The sequence below is a fragment of the Callorhinus ursinus genome, unplaced genomic scaffold, assembly GCF_003265705.2.
Source record: "Callorhinus ursinus isolate GAN/ISIS: 27379988/994484 unplaced genomic scaffold, GSC_fseal_2.0 scaffold1, whole genome shotgun sequence".
In the NCBI taxonomy this organism is placed as follows: Eukaryota; Metazoa; Chordata; class Mammalia; order Carnivora; family Otariidae; genus Callorhinus; species Callorhinus ursinus.
This window is the reverse complement of record NW_027397063.1, coordinates 77,420,582-77,445,302: the sequence shown is the minus strand read 5'-3', so window position 1 is coordinate 77,445,302 and position 24,721 is coordinate 77,420,582. Positions and strand designations below refer to the sequence as shown.

General features: G+C 37.8%; 1 protein-coding gene across 5 annotated transcripts in view; it reads right to left on the bottom strand.

The window, feature by feature from the left end:
• Window positions 1-991: 991 nt before the first annotated feature.
• Window positions 992-24,721, bottom strand: part of GNB4 (G protein subunit beta 4) — a 58,254-nt gene continuing 34,524 nt past the window's right edge. For all 5 annotated transcript variants that reach the window (XM_025878405.2, XM_025878396.2, XM_073896882.1 and 2 more), the window contains 8 exons: window positions 24,454-24,492; window positions 23,695-23,801; window positions 22,019-22,082; window positions 20,096-20,258; window positions 18,896-18,962; window positions 18,588-18,789; window positions 7,306-7,522; window positions 992-5,167 (listed from right to left, as the gene is read on the bottom strand). In XM_025878405.2, coding sequence (XP_025734190.1) covers window positions 5,061-5,167; window positions 7,306-7,522; window positions 18,588-18,789; window positions 18,896-18,962; window positions 20,096-20,258; window positions 22,019-22,082; window positions 23,695-23,801; window positions 24,454-24,492 — 966 coding nt within the window. In that variant the 3' untranslated portion in view covers window positions 992-5,060. The remainder of the gene's footprint in view (window positions 5,168-7,305; window positions 7,523-18,587; window positions 18,790-18,895; window positions 18,963-20,095; window positions 20,259-22,018; window positions 22,083-23,694; window positions 23,802-24,453; window positions 24,493-24,721) is intronic.

Here is a 24,721-nt window from a genome sequence, read left to right as displayed (position 1 = left end):
TATCACCTCCTTAGTAGTACAGTGGCTGTCAAAGTTTGGTCCCTGGATTAACTGTACATCACTTGTGAACTTCTGAGAAGTGCATACTGCAGGGTCTCCCCCTGACCTACTGAATCCAGTAGTGTTGCAGCCTGTGTTAACAAGCTGTCCAGGTGATCCACTGAGGCACACTCAAGTTTGAGAACTACTGGAGTAGTGGTTCTGGTATAGTGAAGCTACAGTAAGCAGTTTGAATGCAGTTCCACCTGATCAAGTTTGAAAATGCATGAATGTTGGAAATGTGACACTAAAATAATGAAACCCACCCTTTATGCCTGGAGATCTTTGCACCTCTGACTAAGCCCATGAATTATACAGGAATTATGTAATTCACAGCTGTAGTTCCAAGTTGTTGCAAATACTTGATGGTTTACCGTATATGTTTGCAGGATTATTTATAACTTTGTATAACCGTAAACTTTATACAGAACTACATTTTTATAAGTATGCACGTGAAAATAAAACTTGTTTGCCTGATAGTTGATAAATGTAGCGTTTATAGTGGCAGTGAGTTTTAATCTTCATGTTTGCAGTAGGCATGTACAGTGTCTTGGGTAGACTGGCTCATGCACCTGGCCAAGTAAGGAAGTTCCCTCATTCATTCTCCAAGGATGTGGTACTGAAAGCAGTAACTAACTCTGTAGCCTTTTAACAGTAGGTAGCATTCATAGTGGTAAGGAGTGTAGGTTAAGGAAAGGAAAAAGGCTTGGAGTTTACTTCTGAGGCTTAATTTTTAGTGTTGATTAAGATTTTATTTATTCATTTCGGGGGGGAGGAAGTAGAAGGAGAGGAAGCAGCAGGCTCCTCACTGAGCAGGGAGTCTGAGCAATGCGGGACTCAATCCCAGAACCCTGGGATCATGATCTGAGCTGAAAGCAGATGCTTAACCAACTGAGCCATCCAGGCGCCCATTTTTAGTGTGATTTTTAAAATTAAAACACACTACATGAAATCTGGTTAAAAGCACTTTATTGATTACAATATCAATTCACAGCAACATTTCACAGAGCTACTGTACAAATAAAGGAATGAATCACTGTGCAAGAAAGATCCAATACTATTAAATCATGGTACAAGTCCATAGTTTGGCTTAAAGCTTTTATGAGCTTTAATCTACGTTCACCTTGCCCATAGTCCTACTACTGACATCAAAGTCAATTGGCTACAAGTTTGTAGAAACCACTGTAGGTGAAGAAAAACATTTTAATCAGCTTTAAAAACCCACTTCTGTGTGGATGGCTTTGGATAAGAATATGCGAATCCAAGTGTTCAGATGCTTTGAAAACAATAGAGCACCATTGTGTAAAAGACAAAAGGCTTGAAATATCTACCAAGTATCACTGAAGTTCAATTAAAAAATAAATACTATATGATGTAAGATTTTGTCGGGAACACTTAACACCAGCTGAAACACATAACCAGGTTTTTCATGATGCTGCATTATAACTATTTTATAGGATCAGTAATTGGATTTAAGAAAAAAGACTTAGGAAATTTTATCAACATGCAAACAAATCTGCTAAATACAAGGTGTACCATCAATCTGTGACTAATAAACTTTTAAAAGATGCACTCCTAGCTTAGACATTCAACTACAAACCATTTTAATGAGTACCTATTGTAACCAGTTTTTAGATATACCACAGAATTTAAGGCAACTCAAAATGAGCAGGAGGAAAAATGAGTAAATACAAAACATAATACACCTAAACTTAATCTAATTTAAAACCTTTTTTTTTTCATTGTGCTACTCTTTCTCACAAGAAAGGTGGTCTAACCTTGAGGGTGTTTTAAAAAATTCTAAAAGTGTAAAATTTTGCTTTCCACAATGGCAAAAGGGAAATTTGAAGCTGAACTTAGTACTTGATTTAAAAGCAAAAATTTTTAAGCATGACTTATACCCTAAAGATTCTAGAGAGAATATTGTGAAAATGATAGACCCATTTAGAAGAAGGCCCATTTAGAAGATTGTTTAATCAGTTTCTTTAAGTTTAAACATCAACAGGTAAGCCACAAGTATTCACTTGCCTTGTAATTTAAAATGTGAAACATTCAACAGTAACCAAAGCATAAATTTCCCTGAATGTTTTCACTTTTAAAAAGGTTAGAATTATTAAGTCTAAAACCTCAATACTGTTGGAAAAGGTCAGTTATAGTGTTGGCACAGTATATTTTAGCAATAAAAATTTCATTGTCACCTGGAGAAGGCAAGATCCATTTCTCTTTAAAATTGCTTAACACGTTCCAGAAGCACCTACATCCATATGTCTAGGATACCAGTTTACTATCATCATGCAGTATCAGAGTTCAGCTGAGTCTACATTAAAATAAGGAGAATGGCCTATTAGACTCTTAAATTGAAATACTAAACCCAAATTTTTGCCTCTGTGAAGATGAACTCAGTGTGGTGCATGGGACCATGGGATCCCAACTAGAAAAATCTGAGCGAGGGAGGGACCTTGGATATTCAGTTTAAACCTCTAATACAGCTGCCAAAAATGAGGCCTGCCTGCCCATCAAGGTGGAGAGGTCTTTGCTATCAGCTTTTGGGACGTCTGCTGATTCACAGGGCAATCACTATCACTCGTTTTGGAAAAGAATACGTTCTCTTAAACTATTCTTGCCAGATCTGAAAAAGCCACTCTTTAGGAAATGATTAATGAATCTATAAACATGCTGAGGCATATTATGTTTAATGTTTCTTATAAGGTAAAAGAAAACACGCACCAGATAAATGCAACAATCCTGATGCGAATTCTTTAAAACTGTATAGTAGTACTATATTACTCTTCATGGTTACAAGTCTTAGGCACAACACTTAAGACTATCAGCTGAACTCAAACTGCAAGTAAATAAATATATTTAGCAATTGGAACCTATATTACTAGAGAGCAAAGGTTTAGATAGTAAGTAAATGTGGTAATGAGGTCACCATTTGGTCATATGTATATAGCCACAACAGTGGTTGGGTCTTAGTTGCCTAGTACACATTTAACTATGGGAACTGCTTTTAAGCTTATCTACAAAGACTAACTCATTCTATCAACATGCTTAAGACCACGGATTTCTTGTAGTCTGTGCCTCTCTGAAAAAATTATCTTGTTATTAGAATAACTTTCAAAGAGGAAGAGAAACTCTCATATATACATTATGTGGCTATTTTGCACATGGCAGAAGTGCTTTCTTGAACAGGGTTTTGGAATGAATTGCTGAACTACATGGCAAACCCACACCTTCTTGGGAAATGATTATGTTCCTTTAAAATATTCTTGTCTTACCTCAAAGAGCTATTCTTTATGAAATGACAGTCCACAAACATTAACTGCAAAAAAAGTTCATAGAAATCTTGTGTGTGTTTATAAATACACATTCATGCCTGCCATCTACAATAGTTTATTTTTGGTCCTATATCTTAATCTTTACCCATTTTCTTTTTATTATCAGCTATCTTAAAACTGATACAGACTTCAGTATAGTTGATGCACTTACTTAGCACATTCACAATATAAAAATGAAAATTCACAAGTAAAATTTGGGGAGTATTTAGATTAGAATTACATGTGATCATTAAGTTGAGACCTATCTCAATAGTAATGGACATGGTTCACTAAATTACAAAAATAATGCACTTCTATATATGAGAATAGTCCATGACTTCACCATCAAGCAAGACTAAATCTACTGTCAATTATTTAGCTTTAGTTATAGGGGAAAAGTATCTTTGTTTAAATTGGGGGGGGCATTCTAGTAATAGACACATTATGTCATTGACAAACAGGAATTGCTTAGTACTTTCCTCTGACTCCTTTAAAGACTGCTCTTGGAATTTTTCTTTTGGCTGTAAAGTGGAGTCACTTGGATCTAAGCATTCTTTTTGGCGAAATCACTTAGAAACCATTATTTTGTGCCAAGAGAAGAATTACAGAAGAGCAAAAAGTCTGAATATTTCCTTTTTTAAATTTAAGTCACAGATAATATAAAATCTGAATTAATATAAACTATTTGAACATAAATTCATAAAGCTACCTTGCTACACAATTATAACTAATCAAGTCTAGTGACTGGTTAGATACTAACACTTTTTTTTTCAACAACATAATGCCATCACATATTTCCCATCTACATGTATATCAACGGAGAACACGGGAAAATTCTTCAGATGCAAGGACAATCCAAACGTTAATCTGAAATAATGAGTGTGCCCTACAAACTAAGTTCTAGAATATGAAATCACTAGGAAAGCCCAACTATTTAGAGGGCTACTCAAAGTGTCATTTGATCAGAACCAGATTTTTTAAATGTCAAGAACCGTTTTTATGTAATTACTGCTATTAATATGAGTTTACGTATGTCTAAAATTGCAGAATGAAATCTCGATTCCCTGGCCTTCAGATTATCTCCCCCTCCAAGGACTGAAAATGAGCACTTACTTAAATTCATAGGATGGCAAAGGATGCACCAGAAACCACTGATATTCAACAGGGACTGCCCTCAGAGGTACCTAGTGAGCATTCTTAAATTAAGCAACCAGGAGCTCTTTGAGATTAAAAAGGAAGGTCAGAAATCAAGGAGACCTTCTTCAAACATAAGTACACATACATATGGGATCACTTCCATCTATTACTGTGCCTACTTCCTCCATTACAAAACTCAAAAATGTGGTATTATGTATAAAGTTAAAAATGTAGGTCTTAAAAAATGCAAACACAATCAAACATGATGAACGGCTATAATGTGTACATTCTGTCCTACACAAAATAATTTGAGTACAAGCAAAAATTCATCAAGGTTAAATTAGCTCAACTCAAGTTAATGCACTGGTCCTTTTGATCTCAGCAAGCACCCTTGCCTTTTTTTTTCCCCCACTTGTTTTGTAGTTTACTGAAATCTTTTTGTATATAATAATCTCAATAGAAAAATCTTCACTTGCAAATATAAGGTAGAATTTTCTTCTCACAGCGATAGGCTGTAGCACTGATTTCTCCAGATCGCAATGGAGAACAGAAAACCTGTACGCACTATTAATTCCAGATTCTGAGAAAACTGTCCCAGGAGCCTGTTGCTACAGCCATGCCATCATCTGTTACACCTAAACAGCTGACACGGTTATCATGACCAGCAAGAACACCTGAAAAACAAAAATTCAGTAAAAAGTTAACAACAGGCAACCTTCAGAATTAAACAAGTATATGCATAAAAGATCTAGAAGGGTATTTAAAACCTAAACAGGGAGCCTGGGCGCCAGGGGTAAGCTAGATATGTGAGCAAAATACAGTTCTTTGCATTACATGAATTTTTGACACGTACATCGGCCTTATGCTTATCACTTTTGAAATATTTTATAGTCATGCTTGGTTATATCTAGGGAAAGAGATGTATACTTTATTCTGCATCTCTAATTAAAGTTCATGATCTGACAGACGTTGCCACTGCTGTTTTCAAAACGAAATTTCAAATGCAGTTCAGTGAAGCAGTCTTTCACCACAGTAACAGTAAGGATGTTAAGAATGAAGTTGCCTGACATCACCACTTCCAAAAATACCAAATTAGTTTATGTACTTTGTTCTGTTAAACAGCTAACACTGCAATGTTTTGATTATAACTTTGGTTATAACCAACTCATCTAGTTTTAGTTTTGTATGTTAAATTTAAATTCATTTGATATTCAGATCACCACACGGGGTAAAATGAATATTCCCAAATAACTGCAAGGAAAATGAGAAATGTGAGATCGATAAGAAAAACTGGAATATATCAAATTCAAGAATTTTTTTCTTTAATAAACTGTGTTTGAGTTTGCAGTATCTCTAGATAATGAAGCAAAATCATTTTCACCCAACTTCAGGAACATAATCTTGTCTCAATATTCTCTGTAGTACATCCGGCACAGCAATGTTTGGCAATGGGCAAATGTACAATTACAGGTTGAAATAACAAAAAATGAGCACTGTGACTAAATTCATAGTCACATTGGAAAGGAAAATGAATTAGCAACTCACAAGTCGCCATTCAATTTTACTGTGAACGTATCCAGTTGAGCCAACTTGAAAACAAGCAGCTGTACGCAAAGCAAAACTAACTCAAGCATATGCTAAGTTATGGAAAACACACACATTCTAATTGTGTTACGGATACTAATTGATTCAATCCAGGCAAAACACCTAATATCTCTTTAAATAAAAGTCCTAATTGTGTAAACACTGACTGACATTCTCAATAAAATCCACTCTACATGGGAAACATTAGAAGATAGGAAGGATGTGGCTGTGGTGGGAGGAGAGATGTTAAAGCTGAACCCTTGGGGGCGCCTGGGTGGCTCAGTTGGTTAAGCGACTGCCTTCGGCTCAGGTCATGATCCTGGAGTCCCGGGAGCGAGTCCCGCATCAGGCTCCCTGCTCAGCGGGGAGTCTGCTTCTCCCTCTGACCCTCCCCCCTCTCATGTGCTCTCTCTCTCTCTCTTTCTCGCTCTCCCAAATAAATCAATCTTTAAAAAAAAAAAAAGCTGAACCCTCAACAGAGAACACCAAGAAGTTAAAAAAAAAATCAATGACTCATTTGAATTGTTGTTTTAAAACTTCCAGACATGTCTTTTGAGGGTCCAGCTTTAACACCACTCTCCCACTGCTCCCCAGTGTGGATACTAATAAACCACGTTGGGAGTGCGCATGCGTGCACACGCACACAAATCAAGTAATAACAAGAGAGGCATGTTACTTAAAGATCTGGAAGTAAATACTTAGGAGCTACCTTTGGGAACAGGATATAGGGGCTGTGGCCAGAGGACTGCTGTTTTGGTAACAAGCCATGTAGCTGTGTGATTCCATATGCATAATATTGATTCTAAAAAATACTTAAAAATCACTCTGTGGAAGCTGTTATTCTTGACAGTCTCCAGGGTGACCTGCTACACTCGCTAGTCTTCTGGCAGCTATGGGGGACAGCTCAGGGCTGAGGGGAAAGGGGGCTGTGTCCTGTCCCAGACAGGATCCACTCCGAAGGAAGAGGATTCACAGCCGTTACAGTGCTTCCTGTCAGGTCAGAAGAAACTCCACGCTGAATTAGACTCACTATTCATCTTTAGAGCAAAACTTACCAAACAAGAAGATATTCTAGAACCGGATGTCACTGCTCTTTACAAGATGGGAACATCACTATGGACCACGGATGAGAACTGCCAGCGTGCCCTTCCCCGCGGCTGTGAGGCGTCCAGGGAAGCTGCCCGTGTTTCCTGACAAAATCCAAACCTACCGTGACTTCTTTACCAACCTGCACGATCTCCTTTTAGCGTGTCCCACACATTACAGTTGAAGTCATCATAACCAGCTAACAGGAGGCGCCCGCTTTTTGAGAAAGCCACGGAAGTGATCCCACAGATGATGTTGTCGTGCGAGTACAGCAGTAACTCCTGGTCTGCGCGGAGGTCGAAGAGCCGGCAGGTGGCGTCATCAGAGCCCGTGGCAAAGGCATAGCCACTTGGGAAAAACTAAAAGCAAAGGAACACACATTTATTCCACAGAAGTCTACAAAATCCACGTGAGACAGTGTGATAAGACTCTGGGTGAGACAGACCTAGATTTGAACTCCAACCTGGCTTCTTCCCAGGTGAGAAACGTTGAGCCCCGAAAATTCTTCAACACTTTGGGCCTGAGTTTCAGAGTGTTGGTGAGGATGGAATGATCTAACATGCAAGGTCCATGGTTCAGCACAGAGCAAGTACTCACTAATCCTGGCTCTCTTCCTCCATTCAGCTTATTAAAAGATTCGAATCAAACATTACTGTTTACAGAATTTATATATGTGTTGTTTTAAACATGCCAAAATCCCATCATGAGAAATAAATAGGAAAGATTTGACAGAAGAGAATACAAATCATCCCAGTTAGGCTAGGTATAAAGTCAAGCTAGGAGTAAACTATGCATTATTAGTTTGTGAATCCCCTTTTCTCAGAACCTAGCACTACTCAACATTTTTTTTTTTTAAACACAGACTTTTTTTTTTTCATGTATCTTTTGGTCATCTGTATTACTTTTCTGAACTGATTCTTCACGACCTTTGCTTATTTTCTACTATGCTGTTAGTACTTGATTTGTAGGAATAACATGAATACAAACTTTATTTTTTTACAGATTTTAGTTTATAGTTTTTTATTTATTTTTCTTAAAGATTGTTTATTCATTTATTTGACAGAGAGCGGGAGACACAGTGAGAGAGGGAACACAAGCAGGGGGAGTGGGAGAGGGAGAAGCAGGCTTCCCGCCGAGCAGGGAGCCCGATGCGGGGCTCGATCCCAGGGCTGGGATCATGACCTGAGCCGAAGGCAGACGCTTAACGACTGAGCCACCCAGGCGCCCCTATAGTTTTCTTTTTTAAAACTATAAAGCAATATTTCATTTTTATGTAATCAAATTTATCTTTCCATTTGAGATTTCTTCCATTGTTTTTATGAGTAAAGTCCTTTCTGAACAGGCTTATTAGCTGATGTTCAATTACATCTTTTTCTATTTTTTTTTAAGATTTTATTTATTTGAGAGAGAGAGCATGAGCGCAAACACGAGTTGAGGGGAGGGGCTGAGGGAGAAGCAGACCCCCTGCTGAGCAGGGAGCCCGATGGGACTCAGATGGGACTCAATCCCCGGACTCCAGGATCATGACCTGAGCAAAAGGCAGACACTCAACCGACTGAGACACCCAGGTACCCCTCTTTTTCCAATTTTTTTTAAAGTAATTTCATTTTTTCACATCTTTTTATCTATCCAGGATTTATTTGATATACAGCATTCACTATAAGGATCTAACTTAATTTTCCTAATAGTCAAGTCATTGTCCCAGCTGTTGATTAAATAATCATTTTACTGATTTTGTTACATCTTTTATTCACTGAAGTAATATACACAAAAATTTTAAAGTTTTGTCTATCCTTTCTTGTACCTGTACCACACTTTGTAAAAATCCTGATAGTAAATTTTTCTATCTGGCATGGCAAAATACTCATGGTACTCTGATTCAAATCAGTCTGTTTTCTCCTCCCCCCACCCACTTCAATTTCACAGACATTTGATCAAGTTTCTTTTCTCCATATCCCTGACTCATCTCCAAAAAAAAAAAAAAAATCCACTTGGGTTTTTTTTGAGGGAGAGGGAGAGAATCCCGGCAGACTCTCCCTGGACGTAGGGCTCCATCTCATGACCCTGAGATCATAACCTGAGCTGAAACCAAGAGTTGGACACAACGGACTGCACCACCCAGCCACCGCCCCCCCATGTGCGTTTTATTTCAAATTTGTATTAAGCCTAAAAATTAGTTTGAGGGATAAATGATTAGCTTATAATATGCAGTCTTCTCATTCAGGAAGACAGTATTTTTTAAAAGATTTTATTTATTTTTTAATTTAGAGAAAACGAGTGCAAGAGTTGGTGCGGGGAGGGAGGGAATCTTAAGCAGGCTCTGAGGTGGGGTTCCATCTCATGACCCAAGCTGAAATCAAGAGCTGACGCTTACCTAAGCCACCCAGGCACCCCAGGATTATTTTTAAGTCATCTCCATACCCAACAAAGGGCTTGAACTCACAAGCCCGAGATCAAGAGTCACATGCTCCACTGACTGAGCCAGCCAGGTGCCCCAGGAATATTGATTAAAAAAAAAAAAAAAAGGAATGTTTCCACAAAATAAAGATTCTACACATTTCTTGCTAAATGTATGCCTCTTTCCTAATTTCTGTTGCTATTCCAGTAGGATTTTCTTCCTTTCTGTTTTCTACCTGGTTATTATTGGGGTTTGTATATAAGACAGTTACTGACTTTAAAAAAACAGTTTCTGTCGCCCAGAAAATACACCAAACTCTCTGTGATATCTAGATAGCCAGACTCTATCACCTGCAAATAATGATATTTTTTCTACTTTCTAATTCAGCTTTTATTTCAGTTTTGGGTCCAACTATACCAGCTGGAAGTTTCCGAACAATTGAAACAATGGTGATGGTATTATTGTACTGTTACTTAATACAGTGAGAATGCCTCCAGGGTTTTCACTGTTAAGAAGCCCCCCCACACACTCAGGATGATGGTGGAGGACGGCAGTGCTAACAGGGTAACAGGTTCTCAGAAATCCAAGTACTTTTTATTTTAATGATTTTAGGATGGTTCAAGCCTGGTCCCAGTGGAGATGGTTTTCCCACATCAAAAACAAGGAACTGCTTTTCCTTTTCAAATTCCCAAAAGGCTAAGGAACCTCTAGCCATCATTTCCTCTATCTACCAAGGATCCAATCATTAGTCCTCCCAGGCCACAGTGAAGTTTAGAAAGAAGGCCCTCTAGCAAGCGAAAAAGCTTCACCAGACCCTTACTGCTGCTCCCTAGAGGCTATGATTTTGACCACTTTCTTCCACTATAACAGCCAGCAAGATACTCTACATTGTTCCTTTGCAGGAAGTCCAACAACACCATTTACATACATTTAACAGCAGGTTAAACCTGTTCTCTACCATGGACAGATGAAAAACTATACTCAGTAAAGGCCAGCTAGTGCAGAACACCCAATCACAAAGCTCACCCCTTTTGGTTCAGTGTATGGGGCACAGCTTGCCAACAGTCTATGTTCAAGACAGGATGACCAGACATCCCGTTTTGTACAGGACCGTCCCCATTTAGCCTTTCTCCTGGGCAAAATTGGTAACAGCATTCTTTTACACTCAAAATTACACATTTCCTAGTTTGGATGATACATGATCACTTTACCAATACAATGAACTAGTTTTAATTTCCTGGGCGCTTAGGATGGCCCTAAGAGCTAGAGGGACTACTTTATAAAGTCTGCCAGATGCATTTAAAGAAAAGTGTGTGTGATGTTGGCTGTTCATTTATGTTGGGTTTGTTTGTTTTTTAAGATTTTATTTATTTGACAGAGAGAGAGAGACAGAGAGAGAGAGAGAGCAGGAACACAAGCAGGGGGAGTGGGAAAGGGAGAAGCAGGCTTCCTGCCGAGCAGGGAGCCTATGCGGGGCTCGATCCCAGGACCCTGGGATCATGACCTGAGCCGAAGGCAGATGCTTAACAACTGAGCCACCCAGGCACCCCTGTTTGTTTTTAATGATAGAGAAGAGCTTTCTAGTACTGAGTTTTTTGTTTTTTTTAAAAATGGGTGTTTGCTTTCTATCAGATACCTTTTGGTATCCAAAATACTGACAAAATGATTTGGTAAATTTTATCAATAGATTTCCTAATATTAAGTCATTCTTACATTCTTAGAATTTTTACTTGATAATTTTTTTTTTACCTTGACACATTGTTGGATTTGATTTGCTATATTTTTCCTAAGATGCTTTTATCTAGTTTTAAGGGAGACCCTTTTCTCGTGTTGTGATATAAGGGTTATGCTAGTTTGACACAATGAACTGGGAAACTTTTAGTCTTTTTCTGTGTTCAGGAACAGTTTTAATAGTGCTGAAACTCTGTTCCTTCAAAGTATGGATTATTTGCCAATAAACTACATGGGTCTGAACATTTTAATAAAAAGTAGTTTTAAACGATCAAGTTTTCATTTATTGAGTCAATTTTGGAAAACTGACTTAGAATTACCATAAGTTATATATTTTATGATTTTTAAAATCTTTAAAAAATAAAATAAAATATTTTATATGTAATATAACCTTTACTATTCTTAATTTTATGTATCTGCAATATTTATCCTTAAGTTTACCAGAGATTTAGGGAGTCAAATCTTAAAGAGTATTTGAATTTTTTAATTTTCTAATAGTTTTCTAGAAATTATAAAATTTTCTAAATATTTGTTCATTCAACAAGTATTCACTAAGCACCTACTGTATCATGCACAGTTCTAAATGCTGGTCTGGTGATAAATGGAAGTCAACAAAACTGACAAAAATCTTTGTCTCCATGGAGCTTACATTCTTGTGAAGCAGACCATAAACATGAAAAGCAAATAAAAAATAAGCATGTTAGATCATGGTAATATTAAGGAGGGGAAAAAAAAAAAGGCCAGGAAAAGAGCAAGGGCGCATGGGCAAAAGCTTAGAGTGTCCAGGGAAGACACTACTGAGAAGTAGTATTTACTGAAGAATCCTCCCCGACCCCCACCCTGCAGGAGGTGAAGTGATGGGATTCTGTTGGGAAGATCAGAGACATAGGGGTAGAAAATGTGCCAGGGGCGGGGGGCAGCGGTGGCAAGGAGCCCAGTGTGACTGAGGCAGAGGGACGACTGGGCAGTTCAGACAGAGAGGAAAGCAGTGTAGGTCATGGGTGACCACAGGTCCACAATCCCTAAGAGGCTGATATGAACCCCTCAGGATGGCTGTTTTTCAGAACTTAAAGAGTTTTTCGGATTTTAGAAGAGGAATATGCTGTGTATTAAGAACAACTCCACTGGGCCCGAAGTAGCATGCTGTAATGAACACAACAGTGTGTCCAGTGACAGATACAGTCATCCTAAGTGGGGTAAGTAAAGACTATAAACTGCTCCTTGTTGCTCTGGTCAGGTTCTGCCACACAGTAAGTCTGCACTAAACCGAGCAGAGGAAACGTTTTTCACAACTCTGGACATCAGACTTGCTGCTCAAGGCTGGACGGACCACAGCGAAGGGGCAGAGGGTAGATGGTGGAAGACCTGCTGGTTCAGGTAGAGGTTCTCAGTTCAATCTGCATTTTTTCCTTTTCTCCTTAACCAGCTCCTTTCCCTCCCTCTCCTAGTGTGAACTGTTTTTCCGAAGTCCTGAGCTATTCACTTCAGATTATTTCTTTAGTGGCCTACTATGCGATTGGGTCTTATGTTTAAGAACATCTGCCCAGTGTAGGGTGCAAGGTTTACTCAGTCAACATTATTAAACTACATTATTCAAATCCTTCATCCTTTTTCTTGTCTATCTAGGATATCAGGATCCCAAGGTTGTATATGAAAGTCTCCTACACAATGGTGTTTTGGATTCATTTCTCCTTGCATTTCTAATGGCTTTGGCTTTCTGCGCATTTCAATGTGACAGCTTCACCACGGACCATTTCTTGTTAAGATAAAACGTCTCGTCTTATAGTTTGTATTTCAATTTTACTTTGTATAAAAGAAATATAGTAATATTACTACAGATTTATTTTAGTTTATCATTTGCCCACTCTTTCATTTTTACCGTGAGCTTTCCTGGGCCATTTTGTTTTAGATGTAGCTCTTGAAACAACATAGAGTTTGACTTACAATGTACCTTTTAATAGTGGCAACCATTTATGTGTATTGCCTTGAGTTATTATATGTGGTCTTCATTTCTTATCCTAGGTTATATTTACTGGAATTTTTCTCCCATATCATAAAATAAGGCCTCTGATACTTAAAATTCCTGGGTCACAGTATTTCTCCCTCAACACTCAGCAGATATTGTTCAAAAGCCTTCCAGCCCTGTCTATTATGGAAAAGTGTGAGGCTAGCCTTTTTTTTTTTCCATCTTTCGTATCCAGGTAATCTACTTTTTCATTTTGAATATTTCTAGAATTTTTCTGTCCTTATGTTTTGGTATCTTAATTTTGTCCTTATGTTTTGATATCTTAAGTCTATGTTGGTCTTTTTAAATGACTTTCAAATACTGGGCAAGCCCCTTTAAATAGTTAACTTTTTAAAAATGAGCTGAAGAAAGAATTATACTTCTGCTTTCAGCCCAAATGGAGTTAACAGTGATTACATTTACCCCCATGCTGAAAAAAATAAATAAATAAAATTGACAAAATATATGAAACCTGGTTCTAAAGACACTGGCTATCAGTCAACAAAGGAGAGTGGTCCCTGAGAGAGAGGACACACATGAGGTAAGCCCCGTAACTGCCCCAACTTCCTGCCTGGAGAAAGTTTACAGGTCATGGTGCTGGGAAGGGGATCCCAAATGGAGCCCACTGGTGTCCCAGAGTTGAGGAGACAGAGCTGGAAGTCCAGGGAGTCCAAGGCAGCTAGAGTTCACAGGCCAGAAACCAGAGAGGAAAACCTCTCTTCTCCTGACAGAAAGCCAGGAGATGCTAAGGGGCCCCTCAAGTATTCAGCTGAGTACTGATCACAGGTATGTGAGGAAACTACTGAAGCAGAGGAGACACCCATAAAGATAACAGGAAACAAGCCAATGCTCACCCAGGCCCAGGAATAATGTCTGTCCCTCCTAGAAAGAGGGAAAACCTCACAATTCACTGGGAAGAGAAATCATAAAGTTTTCCCCTCACTGGTGGGACAAACTTAAGCATACACAAAGTGTTGCTCTGGTCCCACCTAACAAAACTGAAATGTAAGACCCGAAAGGATCAAATTATTTCCAAATAACTATTCCCTAGGACAAAGCTAAATAGTATTTATATAAATACAAAATTATCCAGCACCCAACAAGGTAAAATTTACAATGTCTGGCATCACATCTAATGAAAATCAAACATGCAAAAGTGAGAAAATATGACCCGTAATTAGGAGGGAAAAAAAAACCATTCCGCTGACACAAACCCCAAAAATATCAGATGACAGAATTAACAGACAAGGACAAAAGCAATGTCTGAGATTAAAAAGGACACTGTATGGGTTTAATGGCAAATGAGACATTGCAGAAGAAGTGTACTGAGCTGGAAGACACAGCAACAGCAACTATCCAGAGTGAAATACAGCAAGGAACAAGACTGCAAAATAAAATGAACACAGTATGAGTGAACTGCGGGAACACTTCAGGTGTCTTAATATATGTGTATTTGGAGTCCCCAGAGGAGAAGAGACAGAAATATATTTTAATGATAATGGCTGAAAAGTTTCCAAATTTGATGAATAATCCACAGATCCAGACACAAGAAATATGAAGAAAATTATATAAAGACATATCATAATCAAGTTGCTTAAAAACAAAGAGAAAGGGCACCTGGGTGTCTCAGTCAGTTCAGCCATTAACTCTTGGTTTCAGCTCAGGTCATGGTCTTGGGGTTGTGGGATCAAGGCCTGCATCAGGCTCTGCGCCCAGTGCAGAGTCTCCTTGAGATTCTCTCTCCCCCCTCTCCCTGTGCCCCTTTACCATGCCCCAGCTCAACTTGTTCTCTCTCTGAAATAAATGGATAAAATCTTTAAGGAAAAAAAAATGTATATATTAAAAGCAGCCAGAGAAAAACAAAGGACACACTGTGTAGAGACCAAATATAAGCATGATAGCACATCTCACATCAGTACCAACATAAACCAAAAGACAGTGGAATAACATCTTCAGACTATCAACAGAAGGGGGAAAAAAAAAGTGAAAATATTTTTCAAAAATGAAAGCAAAATAAAAAATATTTTATTATTTTATTTTTTTAAAGATTTTATTTATTTATTTGAGAGACAGAGAGAATGAGAAAGAAAGCACATGAGACAGGGGGAGGGTCAGAGGGAGAAGCAGACTCCCTGGTGAGCAGGGAGCCCGATGCGGGACTCGATCCCGGGACTCCAGGATCATGACCTGAGCCAAAGGCAGTCGCTTAACCAACTGAGCCACTCAGGCGCCCAAAAATATTTTAGATATACAAAAGCTGACTGACTTAACAGATTTACACTGTAAGAAACATTAAAGGAAGCCTTTCAAGAAGAAAAACAGATGAAAACCTGAATCCATAAACAAAAGAATGAGGAGCACAGAAAATGGTAACTATGTTAATAAATGTAAAGACTGTTAAATCTCCCTAAAGGAGCATCAGCTCTTGAAAGCGACAATAATATCAATGTACTGCTGGGTTTAAGACCTATAAAAGTAAAATCTATGACAACAACTGCACAAAGGCTGGGAGCGAAGAAGTGGGAGAACCCAGGTAAAAGGTGCTTATCTATGTGTAAAAGTGGTATAAGAGCACTTAAGGGTAGACTGCCATCAATAGAAATGTATACCACAGATTTTCTCAGCAACTACAACCAAAACCACAAAAACCAAAAACCAACAAAAATATTGCTAAAAAGCCAAGAAAGGAAATTTAGAAATTCAAAAATTTTTAAAAACTCAAAAGAAGAGAGAAAAAGAACAAAGAATAGACAGGACAAAAGGCAAAGAGCAAGATGGCGGATTTAAACCTAATCATGTCAATACAAGAATCACATAAAATGTAAATGGTCTAAACAATAAAAGGCAGAAATAGGATTTTTTTTTTTTTAAAGATTTGAGCACGTGAGAAAGCATGAGCAGGGGAGGGGAACGGGCAGAGGGAGAGGGAGAAGCAGATTCCCCACTGAGCAGGGAGCCCGACGCAGGACTCGATCCCGGGACCCTGGGATCATGACCTGAGCCGAAGGCAGACGCTTACCGACTGAGCCACCCACGAGCCCCAAAATAGGACTCTTTAGACCCAACTATTGCCCTATAAGAAAATCACTTTGAATATAAAAATACAAATAGCAAGTAAAAGCAAGGCAAAAGATACGCCCATGCTAAGACTAATCAAGAGAAAGCTGGGGTAGTTCTATTAATATCAGACAAAAATTTCAGAGTAAATAATATTACCAGGGATAAAGGACATTTCATAATGATAAAGAAATCAACTGACCAGAAGAACACAATAATCCTAAAGGTTTATGCTTTGAAATACTCACTGAAGCAAAAACTAATAAAATGCAAAGAAAAATGGACAAATACATGATTAGAGATTTCAATAGCCCTCTCTCAATAATAAATAGAAAGAACTGACAAGTATCAGTAAGGACACATAAGACCTGAATAATACTATTAACCAACTTGAGATAATTATTATCTGTGGAACTCTCCACCCAGTAACGGAATAGAGATTCTTTTCAAGTGCAGAACAATGACCAGGTCAGACTGTATTCTAGACCATAAAACAAATCTCAAGAAGTTTAGAATCCTATAAATCATGCAAAGTGTTTTCTTGGACCATAATGCAATTAAAAACTAACAAAAATAAAGATACCTAGAAATCTCAAATATTTGAAAACTATGTAACATACTTCTAAAAAACTCATGGGTCAAAGAGGTCAAAATTATAAAGAATTTTTAACTAAGTGAAAATGAAAACACAGCACATCCAAATCTGTGGAATGCACCAAAAGCAATGTTTAGAAATTTACCACTTTAAGCTTCAATATTAAGAAAGAAAAAAAAGTTTCAAATCAATGGTATCAACTTCTACATTACACACCTAGAAAAAGAAAATGAAACCCAACTACACAGCAAAGAAATAATCAGAAAAATTAATAAAGCAGAAAAATAGAGCAAACTGTTCAAACCAAAAGATGGTTCTTTGAGAAGATAAAGAAAACAGATAAACCTCTACCAAATGTATTCATTTGCTAGGGCAGCTGCGTAACAAAGCGCCACAACCTGGGTGGCTTCACAGCAGAAATTTAAGGTCTCACAGTCCGTGTCTAAGGGCCGTAGACAGCAGTCTTTTCCCTGTCAGTCTTCACACTGTTTACCTTCTCTGCTTGTTGGTCTGGAGCTTTCCCCTTTTTCTAAGGATACCGCTTATCTCAGATTAAATGACCTCCAATCCGGTATGACTCAGCTAATCATATCTGCAACAACCCTATTTTTCAAATAAGGTCACATCCTGAGGTAGTGGGGGTTAGGACTCAATGGATAAATGGATAACCTCAACAGGCCTATATCCAAATAAGACATTAAATTTGTAGTTAAATCTCTTCTCACAAAGAAAATTCTCCTAGGGAACTTTCACAGGGAAATTAAACCAAACATTTAAAGAAGAAATAAGACCAATTCTACACAATCTGTCCCAGACAACTGAAGTGGAGGGAATGGTCCCCAACTCTGCCTACAAGGCCAGCATTAGTCTCATACCAAACCAGAAAAAACATTTGAAGAAAGGAAAAATAGAACTTTTATGAATATGGCTGTAAAACTTTATAAAAACTTTTATAAATCAAATGCATTAATATATTAAAAAAGTTATGCATGATGACCAAGTGTGGTTTGTCCCAGAATTACAGGGTTGGGTTAATATTTGGGGGGTGGGGGTGAATCAGCGTGAATTCACCATTTAACAGACTGAAAAAACAAAAACCACATGATCATCTCAACAGATAAAGACAAAGCATTTACTAAACTCCATTCATCCCTGACAAAATCTAAGCAAATTAGGAAAAGAGAATACCATCAACCTGATAGAGGTGACAGGATGAGAGATGGAGAAGACTAGGTTTACCTGCTCTAAAATTCTATTTTTCTAACCAGGTTGGCCTACTAATAGAGGGTGGGGGTAACAAAGCATTTACTTTCTCAGATGTTCAACAAAATTATAAAAAATGGCTTTCAATATTTCCCCAAATACATCTTCTTACAAAATTAGGAGTGTCTTATACACATAAGCATTTGTATTCACAGTACTTCTGGAAATCCTAGTCATTTCCACACAGTTTAGCATTTGACCTACACACAGGACAATAATAACCACATATGACTACTTCATTTTCATATACAAGAATACTTACCTGGCTTAATCTATTTGTGGTTACCTCACTGGAGTTTTTGTTGTTAAAATCATGTTATAGATTTCAACAGTTTATAGGCACAATGCATTTCTTTAGAAATGCTATTTACTTACACTGACAGCATTAATATCTGACACATGTCCAGTGAAAGACTGTCTGCACATTCCATCTCGAATATCCCACAATTTTGAAGAGGCATCACAAGCACCAGAAACAAAAGTCCTCATGTCAGGACTCAGAGAAAGACTCATCACATCTCCAGAATGCCCAGTGAATGTGGTGGTCTGCTGGGCAGTTTCGATGTCCCACAAAGCGCTATGATTAAACATAAATTAAAATAATGACTCTTAGATCTTTCCTTATGTTAGTTCCCGCTACCACCCTCAACCCCCAAATCAGTGTTCTCCTGGGCCACACTTACCAAGTTGTGTCTCCTGAGCTTGTAACAATTTGGCTGTCATCTAAAAACCGACAGCAGGACAAGTAGCCTGCAGCAGAGAGAGCAATACATCTCAGGTTATCGCTGACGGAGTGACTCAGTTACCATGTGAAGTAGTAACACATTCTTTTTAAAACCCAATACGTGGGCAACAAATGTTTGTTAGTATAATCTATAGTTCTACTTTTAGTTACCTCAAGTTCCATGCTGTCTGCAACTCAATTTTATCAACAAACTCTCAAGTATTTACTATGTCGATGGCGCGCCTTGTTGGACACTCTGAAAATGACAAACTTAGGACACAGTCCCTTCTGCCTACTATGATTACCAAAGACAGAGAAATTCCTTTACACAAATCTCTATCATCTATGGAAGACTAAGTTAGGTACACTGGGAAATCCTTTAATATTACTGTGAGAAATTACGACAACCTCAGTGAAGGCTTCATGGAAAAGGGTCACCTGAATGAGAATTCACCAGTGTTTCCAAATATGGAATTGGCAGGAAAATGATATTAGAGATTTTTGTAAAAAGCATCATCAAATAGTACTACCAAGAATTCAGAGAGGCAGAAGCCTGATGAATGGCAATAAATTCCTTATTAATACTGCAAACCAAATGCTATAGTATGGTGTACACTCTATGGTGTGCATACTGGCAAATCAAGCAATGCACTACCACATCCATGAAGTATTTTTCACTGTGTATCTAATACACACTTTCAATTACATAACTAAGTACAGATGCCAAAATCCCTTAACTGTTATATGGTTGCAGAGAAAAGAGAAAATTCTATTTGCTCCCCCCCACTGTAGGCTCCCAACACAGGGCTTGAACTCACGACCCTGAGATCATGACCTGAGCCGAAATCAAGAGTCACTTAACTGACTGACCACCCAAGTGCCCCTGTATTTGCTTTTTCTTTTCTTTTACTGTTTGAATATTTTACAATCAATCTGTCATTTTTATAAAATTGACTGTTTTTGAAAGAAAAATAAAGTTACAGTCATCATTTGTAGAACTATAAACTCGGTCCTTTGCTGATTCATACTCCTTTCTCCTCTCACTTGATTAACACTCCATCTTCAGCAGCTGACCACAGTTTGTCACTAGTTCTCGTTGTTCGGCTCCCTTAGGAATCCTCATATTTGGTAGGAAAGGACACTATTTAGTGGAGCTCACCTGTGTGACCCGGTAACTCTCGGCTCACTCTCACGTTCCCCTCTCTGGTTTTTAAGTTATATATAGAGCAGATGTTGTCCAGCCCTCCACACGCGACATAATTACCAGAGGGAGCGTAGGCACAGGTCATCACCCAGGAAGACCTCAAAGGAATAGCATGCATCTGTACAACAAATGTAACACACAAAAGCTATTACTAAGATTACAAAAACAGTCCATTTTTGAAACCGATGTACAATGAAGCAAATATTACTAAAAATTAAATGCATCTAACTAAAAATAAGCCAAATTAAAAATGCAATGGTTTAAGAGAACAATGAAAAATAAAATACTAATACAGAAAAAGTAATAGGCATGTTAGCATTTATCACCAATTCATTCGGATTTAAGTGTTCTTTTTCAGAAATTATTTTAAGAGGATGTAGAATGTTTCAATGCTAATATACCCATTCAAAATATGAAGTGCAAAATGTTAAAGAACTGAATAAAATTCTTTGTTTTCACAGTAACAGTCAAAAGAGGAATTTCCTCCAATATAACACTGAACAATGCAAGTATCAGAGCCAATTAAAATGGTTCTTCCATAAAAATTAAAAAAATAAATGGTTCTCCCATAAGGGCGCCTGGGTGTCTCAGTCGGTTAAGCATCTGCCTTTGGCTCAGGTCATGATCCCAGGGTCCTGGGCTCGAGCCCCACATGGGGCTCCCTGCTCAGCGGGGAGTCTGCTTCTCCCTCTCCCCTCTGCCTCTCCCCCTGGCTTGTGCACTCTCTCTCTCTCTCTCAAATAAATAAATCTTAAAAGAGAGAGAGATGGCACTGTGTCCTAATAGTAGGATATATACTCTGCACCCAAATTTAAAAAATGTCAATTGTTTGCACTGATCTGCCCACACCACTCTGGTGCCTTATTACCCAATACCAATCATTTCAAGAAGGCGGCAAAATTTAAGGTATACGGGAATAAGCAAGGCTAAACGGTGATTACTATTATGCTCTCACTTAAACCTAAAATATTTTAAAAACTATTTTTGTTCTAGGAAAATATAGTTGAAAGACATGCTGGGTGGGCCAATTAATATAGAAAAACTGTTATAAATCTGTCTTAGTTAGCTTTAAAATCTCAACCAGGCTGAAGTTATTATTTACTTCACAAAACAGGACTTTTAAATCTTTAATAAAAATAGTGATAGAAGTACACACAGAATCTAAAAGGTATTTCATGTGTGTAAGTTTTCTTGAAGCTTTTCTGCTACCACTCAACCCCTTTACATCAAGGATTCCTTCCAGTGGACACATTAGGAGGACCCACTGGGTTCCGCCAAGAGATGGGAAAAAGTTGTAATTTGCCTCCAAGCTACTGCATCTTCTGAGCAATCCAGAAACACAAATCAATGGCTAGAGTGGACCCAAGGAAAGCCTCACACTAGCATTCTGGCTTACCCACAACTAGAAATAAAAATCTCAGGGTCGCTGCCCATTAGGAAATGGGTAAGTTAAAAAAAAAAAAAAAATCATTTATAGGGGCACCTGGCTGGCTCAGTCAGAAGAGCGTTGTGACTCCTGATCTCAAGGTCGTGAGTTTGAGCCCCATGTTGAATCTAGAGATTACTTAAATAAATAAAGCTTTAAAAAAAATAAATCATCCATATGTAAAACTGATGTACATCCTTTTCTAATATTAAAATACAAAGTAGGAGAATCAAGTAAAATACACTGAATGATAGTCTTACCACTGTCCTTGGGAACATAAAAGGGCTTAATATTAAAAGCAAACACTAACCCCAAAGAGAGGATCTAGATTAAAATAAATGGAATAAATTTATCTTTGAAGGAAATTAAAGTTTGAAGTAATTGAATAAAGGAAAGAACTGTTGGACACCAGAACAAATAAAAGGTTAAAGAAAATGACTAAGAAATCCTACCTTATTTGTTGTATAGCTATCCCAAATAATTAATTTTCCATCTTGGGAAGCACTGACTAGTAGCCTAGAGGAACAAACACAAAAATAATTTGACACTTAGAGGAAAAAGTAGTTTAAGTTAGTCATGCATTGCATTACTGTAGGGCAGTTCAGAAAAAAATATTATTCTAATTAAAATCTTGATACCAGGAAATATATTCCCAACTTAAAAAAATAAAATTTATTTTGCATGCCAAAAGTTTTCAATAGGACATAGATTTTAGCAAAATTTAAACACTTTGGGGCGCCTGAGTGGCTCAGTCGGTTAAGCGTCTGCCTTCAGCTCAGGTCATGTTTGGGATCGAGCCCCGCATCGGGCTCCCTGCTCAGCGGGAAGCCTGCTTCTCCCTCTCCCACTCCTCCTGCTTGTGTTCCCTCTCTCACTGTCTCTCTCTCTGTCAAATAAATAAATAAAATCTTAAAAAAAAAATTTAAACATTTTACTAAAAATGCCTCTGGTTAAAATTCAAAAAAATGATGCAACTTTTTATGGTGACAACATTCTAGTTCTTATTCAAGATTCTGGTAGTAGCTGAGTGGTTCATTATTTACTGACTTAAATTTAATGACATATAAGCCTAACAAACCATTATTTCACTCCACCTAATAATGTTAACTGAGAGCCTGTGAAGGCAAGGCAGCGTTATGGGTATGATACAGGATGTGCCTCCTGCCTTTTGAGGCCTCTACCATCTGGCAGAGAGAAGGTATTTACACACGTTTACAATAAATTAAGTAAAAAATGGTTAGAGGGGTGGTATAAAATCAATGCTATAGGAAAGTAAAAGGGGGATAAATACCTCTGCTTGTTGAGTCTTGCGAAAAAGAATGCATACTGAAAAACGGAATTCTGTAAGCTAAAGGCAGAAGTCTCTATGCTGTGAGGAGGGTATGTTCATTGACAAGAGGAGGAAAAATACAGCAAGTGTTTCAGGAATTGTGAATTTTCCAGTTGCACAGAGTGTGTGAGAAATGGGCATTACAGCTGAGAAAAGTGGACAGGGCCGGAGCAGCACAACTTTGTCTGCTGGCTAAATATGAACTCTTAACTATTAGTTACTGCACTTTTTTGTTTTGCTTTGGACATTTTCATTAGAGTATAAAATTCAAAAGATACCAAAAAAAGCTACCCTACCCAGTGAGGGGGGGAAGTCACCTTCCTAATCCCTGTCACCAAGGCACCTGGATCCCTTCCCTACAGGTAAATAACATTAGTGGACTTTATGTAGCGGCTGCCAGAAATTTTTTATGAAAGGGAAGTTAACAGTAGGATACGGGGCAGAACCTGAATTTTTTTTTTTTTTTTTTTAAGTAAGCTCCATGCCCACCTTGAACTCTCAACCCTGAGATCAAGACCTGAGCTGAGATCAAGAGTTGGACGCTTAACCAACTGAGCCACCCAGGCACCCCAAAATTAAATTCTTTAAAAATCAATTGGCGGGGAGCCTGGGTGGCTCAGTCGGTAGTTAAGTGATTGCCTTCACTCAGGTCATGATCCCAGGGTCCTGGGATCGAGCCAGGCCTTGGGCTCCCTGCTCAGTGTGGAGTCTGCTTGAGATTCTCTCTCCTCTCTCCTCCTTTCTCCTGCCCCTCTCTCTCCCCATCTCTTTAAAAAAGGGGGGGGGGCAGGTACAAACCTTGAATCATATCCCCAGTGCATAGCATAGATCTTAGCTAGGTGACCCCTCAACGTACGTCTCGTTCGCATTTGTATTCGGCCCACAGAATCCATATTTGATGTGATCTTTAGAAAACACCAAGAATGTTATTTTTTACATCTTAGACATAGCTCAGACAATAAAGTAGAAATAACAGGCATAAGACAAATTTATAGCAATTCCAGAGCCATTATATGATCAGTAAGTTGAAGAAAAAGTATGACTTAAAATGATCCTATTTGCACATCTTCCAGTGTTAAGAATAGATAAATCTCCCAACTTTAGTTAAAAAAAAAAAAGCCACAAATAAAAATCAAATAGATGATCAAAGAGTAAAACACATATAATTTTAACTGTCAATAAGAAAGCAAGCTTTAGTAAAGTATTTCCTTAATAAAAATTACCAATATTAAACTAATGAAACCTTCCTGAGTTGATGTAAGGAAAAAAAAGTATAATAGCGCATATCAAAAATAATCAGAAGTTACCTAAAAAAATACATATGAATCTATGTATTTTTAGAGTGTTTGTTTTTCCACAGGCTTCTATTTTAACAAGTATGCTTTAAAAAGCACATGTACATTATTTGACAAATTACAGATTACAGTTTTTAATAAAAATACAGATCTCACTTTTTTCAATTAAATACAATAAAAACCATATGAATGTCATTTGCAACCGTATCAAGCTCTTTCATGTGAATTACTAAAATGGAGGGAAAAAAAAGAACAATTTTACCTGAATAAGCGTTGCATCATTACATGCTTTCCTAGCATCCTAAAGAAAGAGGATTATAATACATTTAAACATGGAAATCTCTGGATAGGACTTAAAATACTATTTTCATTGAAAATGTAGACTGACAAATACACCTTTCACTGTACCACATATTCTTTATTTAAAATTCAGTGGTTACTATCTTCACAACTTTGTGCAACCACCACTAATTCCAGAACATTTACCATTAAAAAAAAAGAAAAAACAAAGAAACAAAAAAAATCCCTAT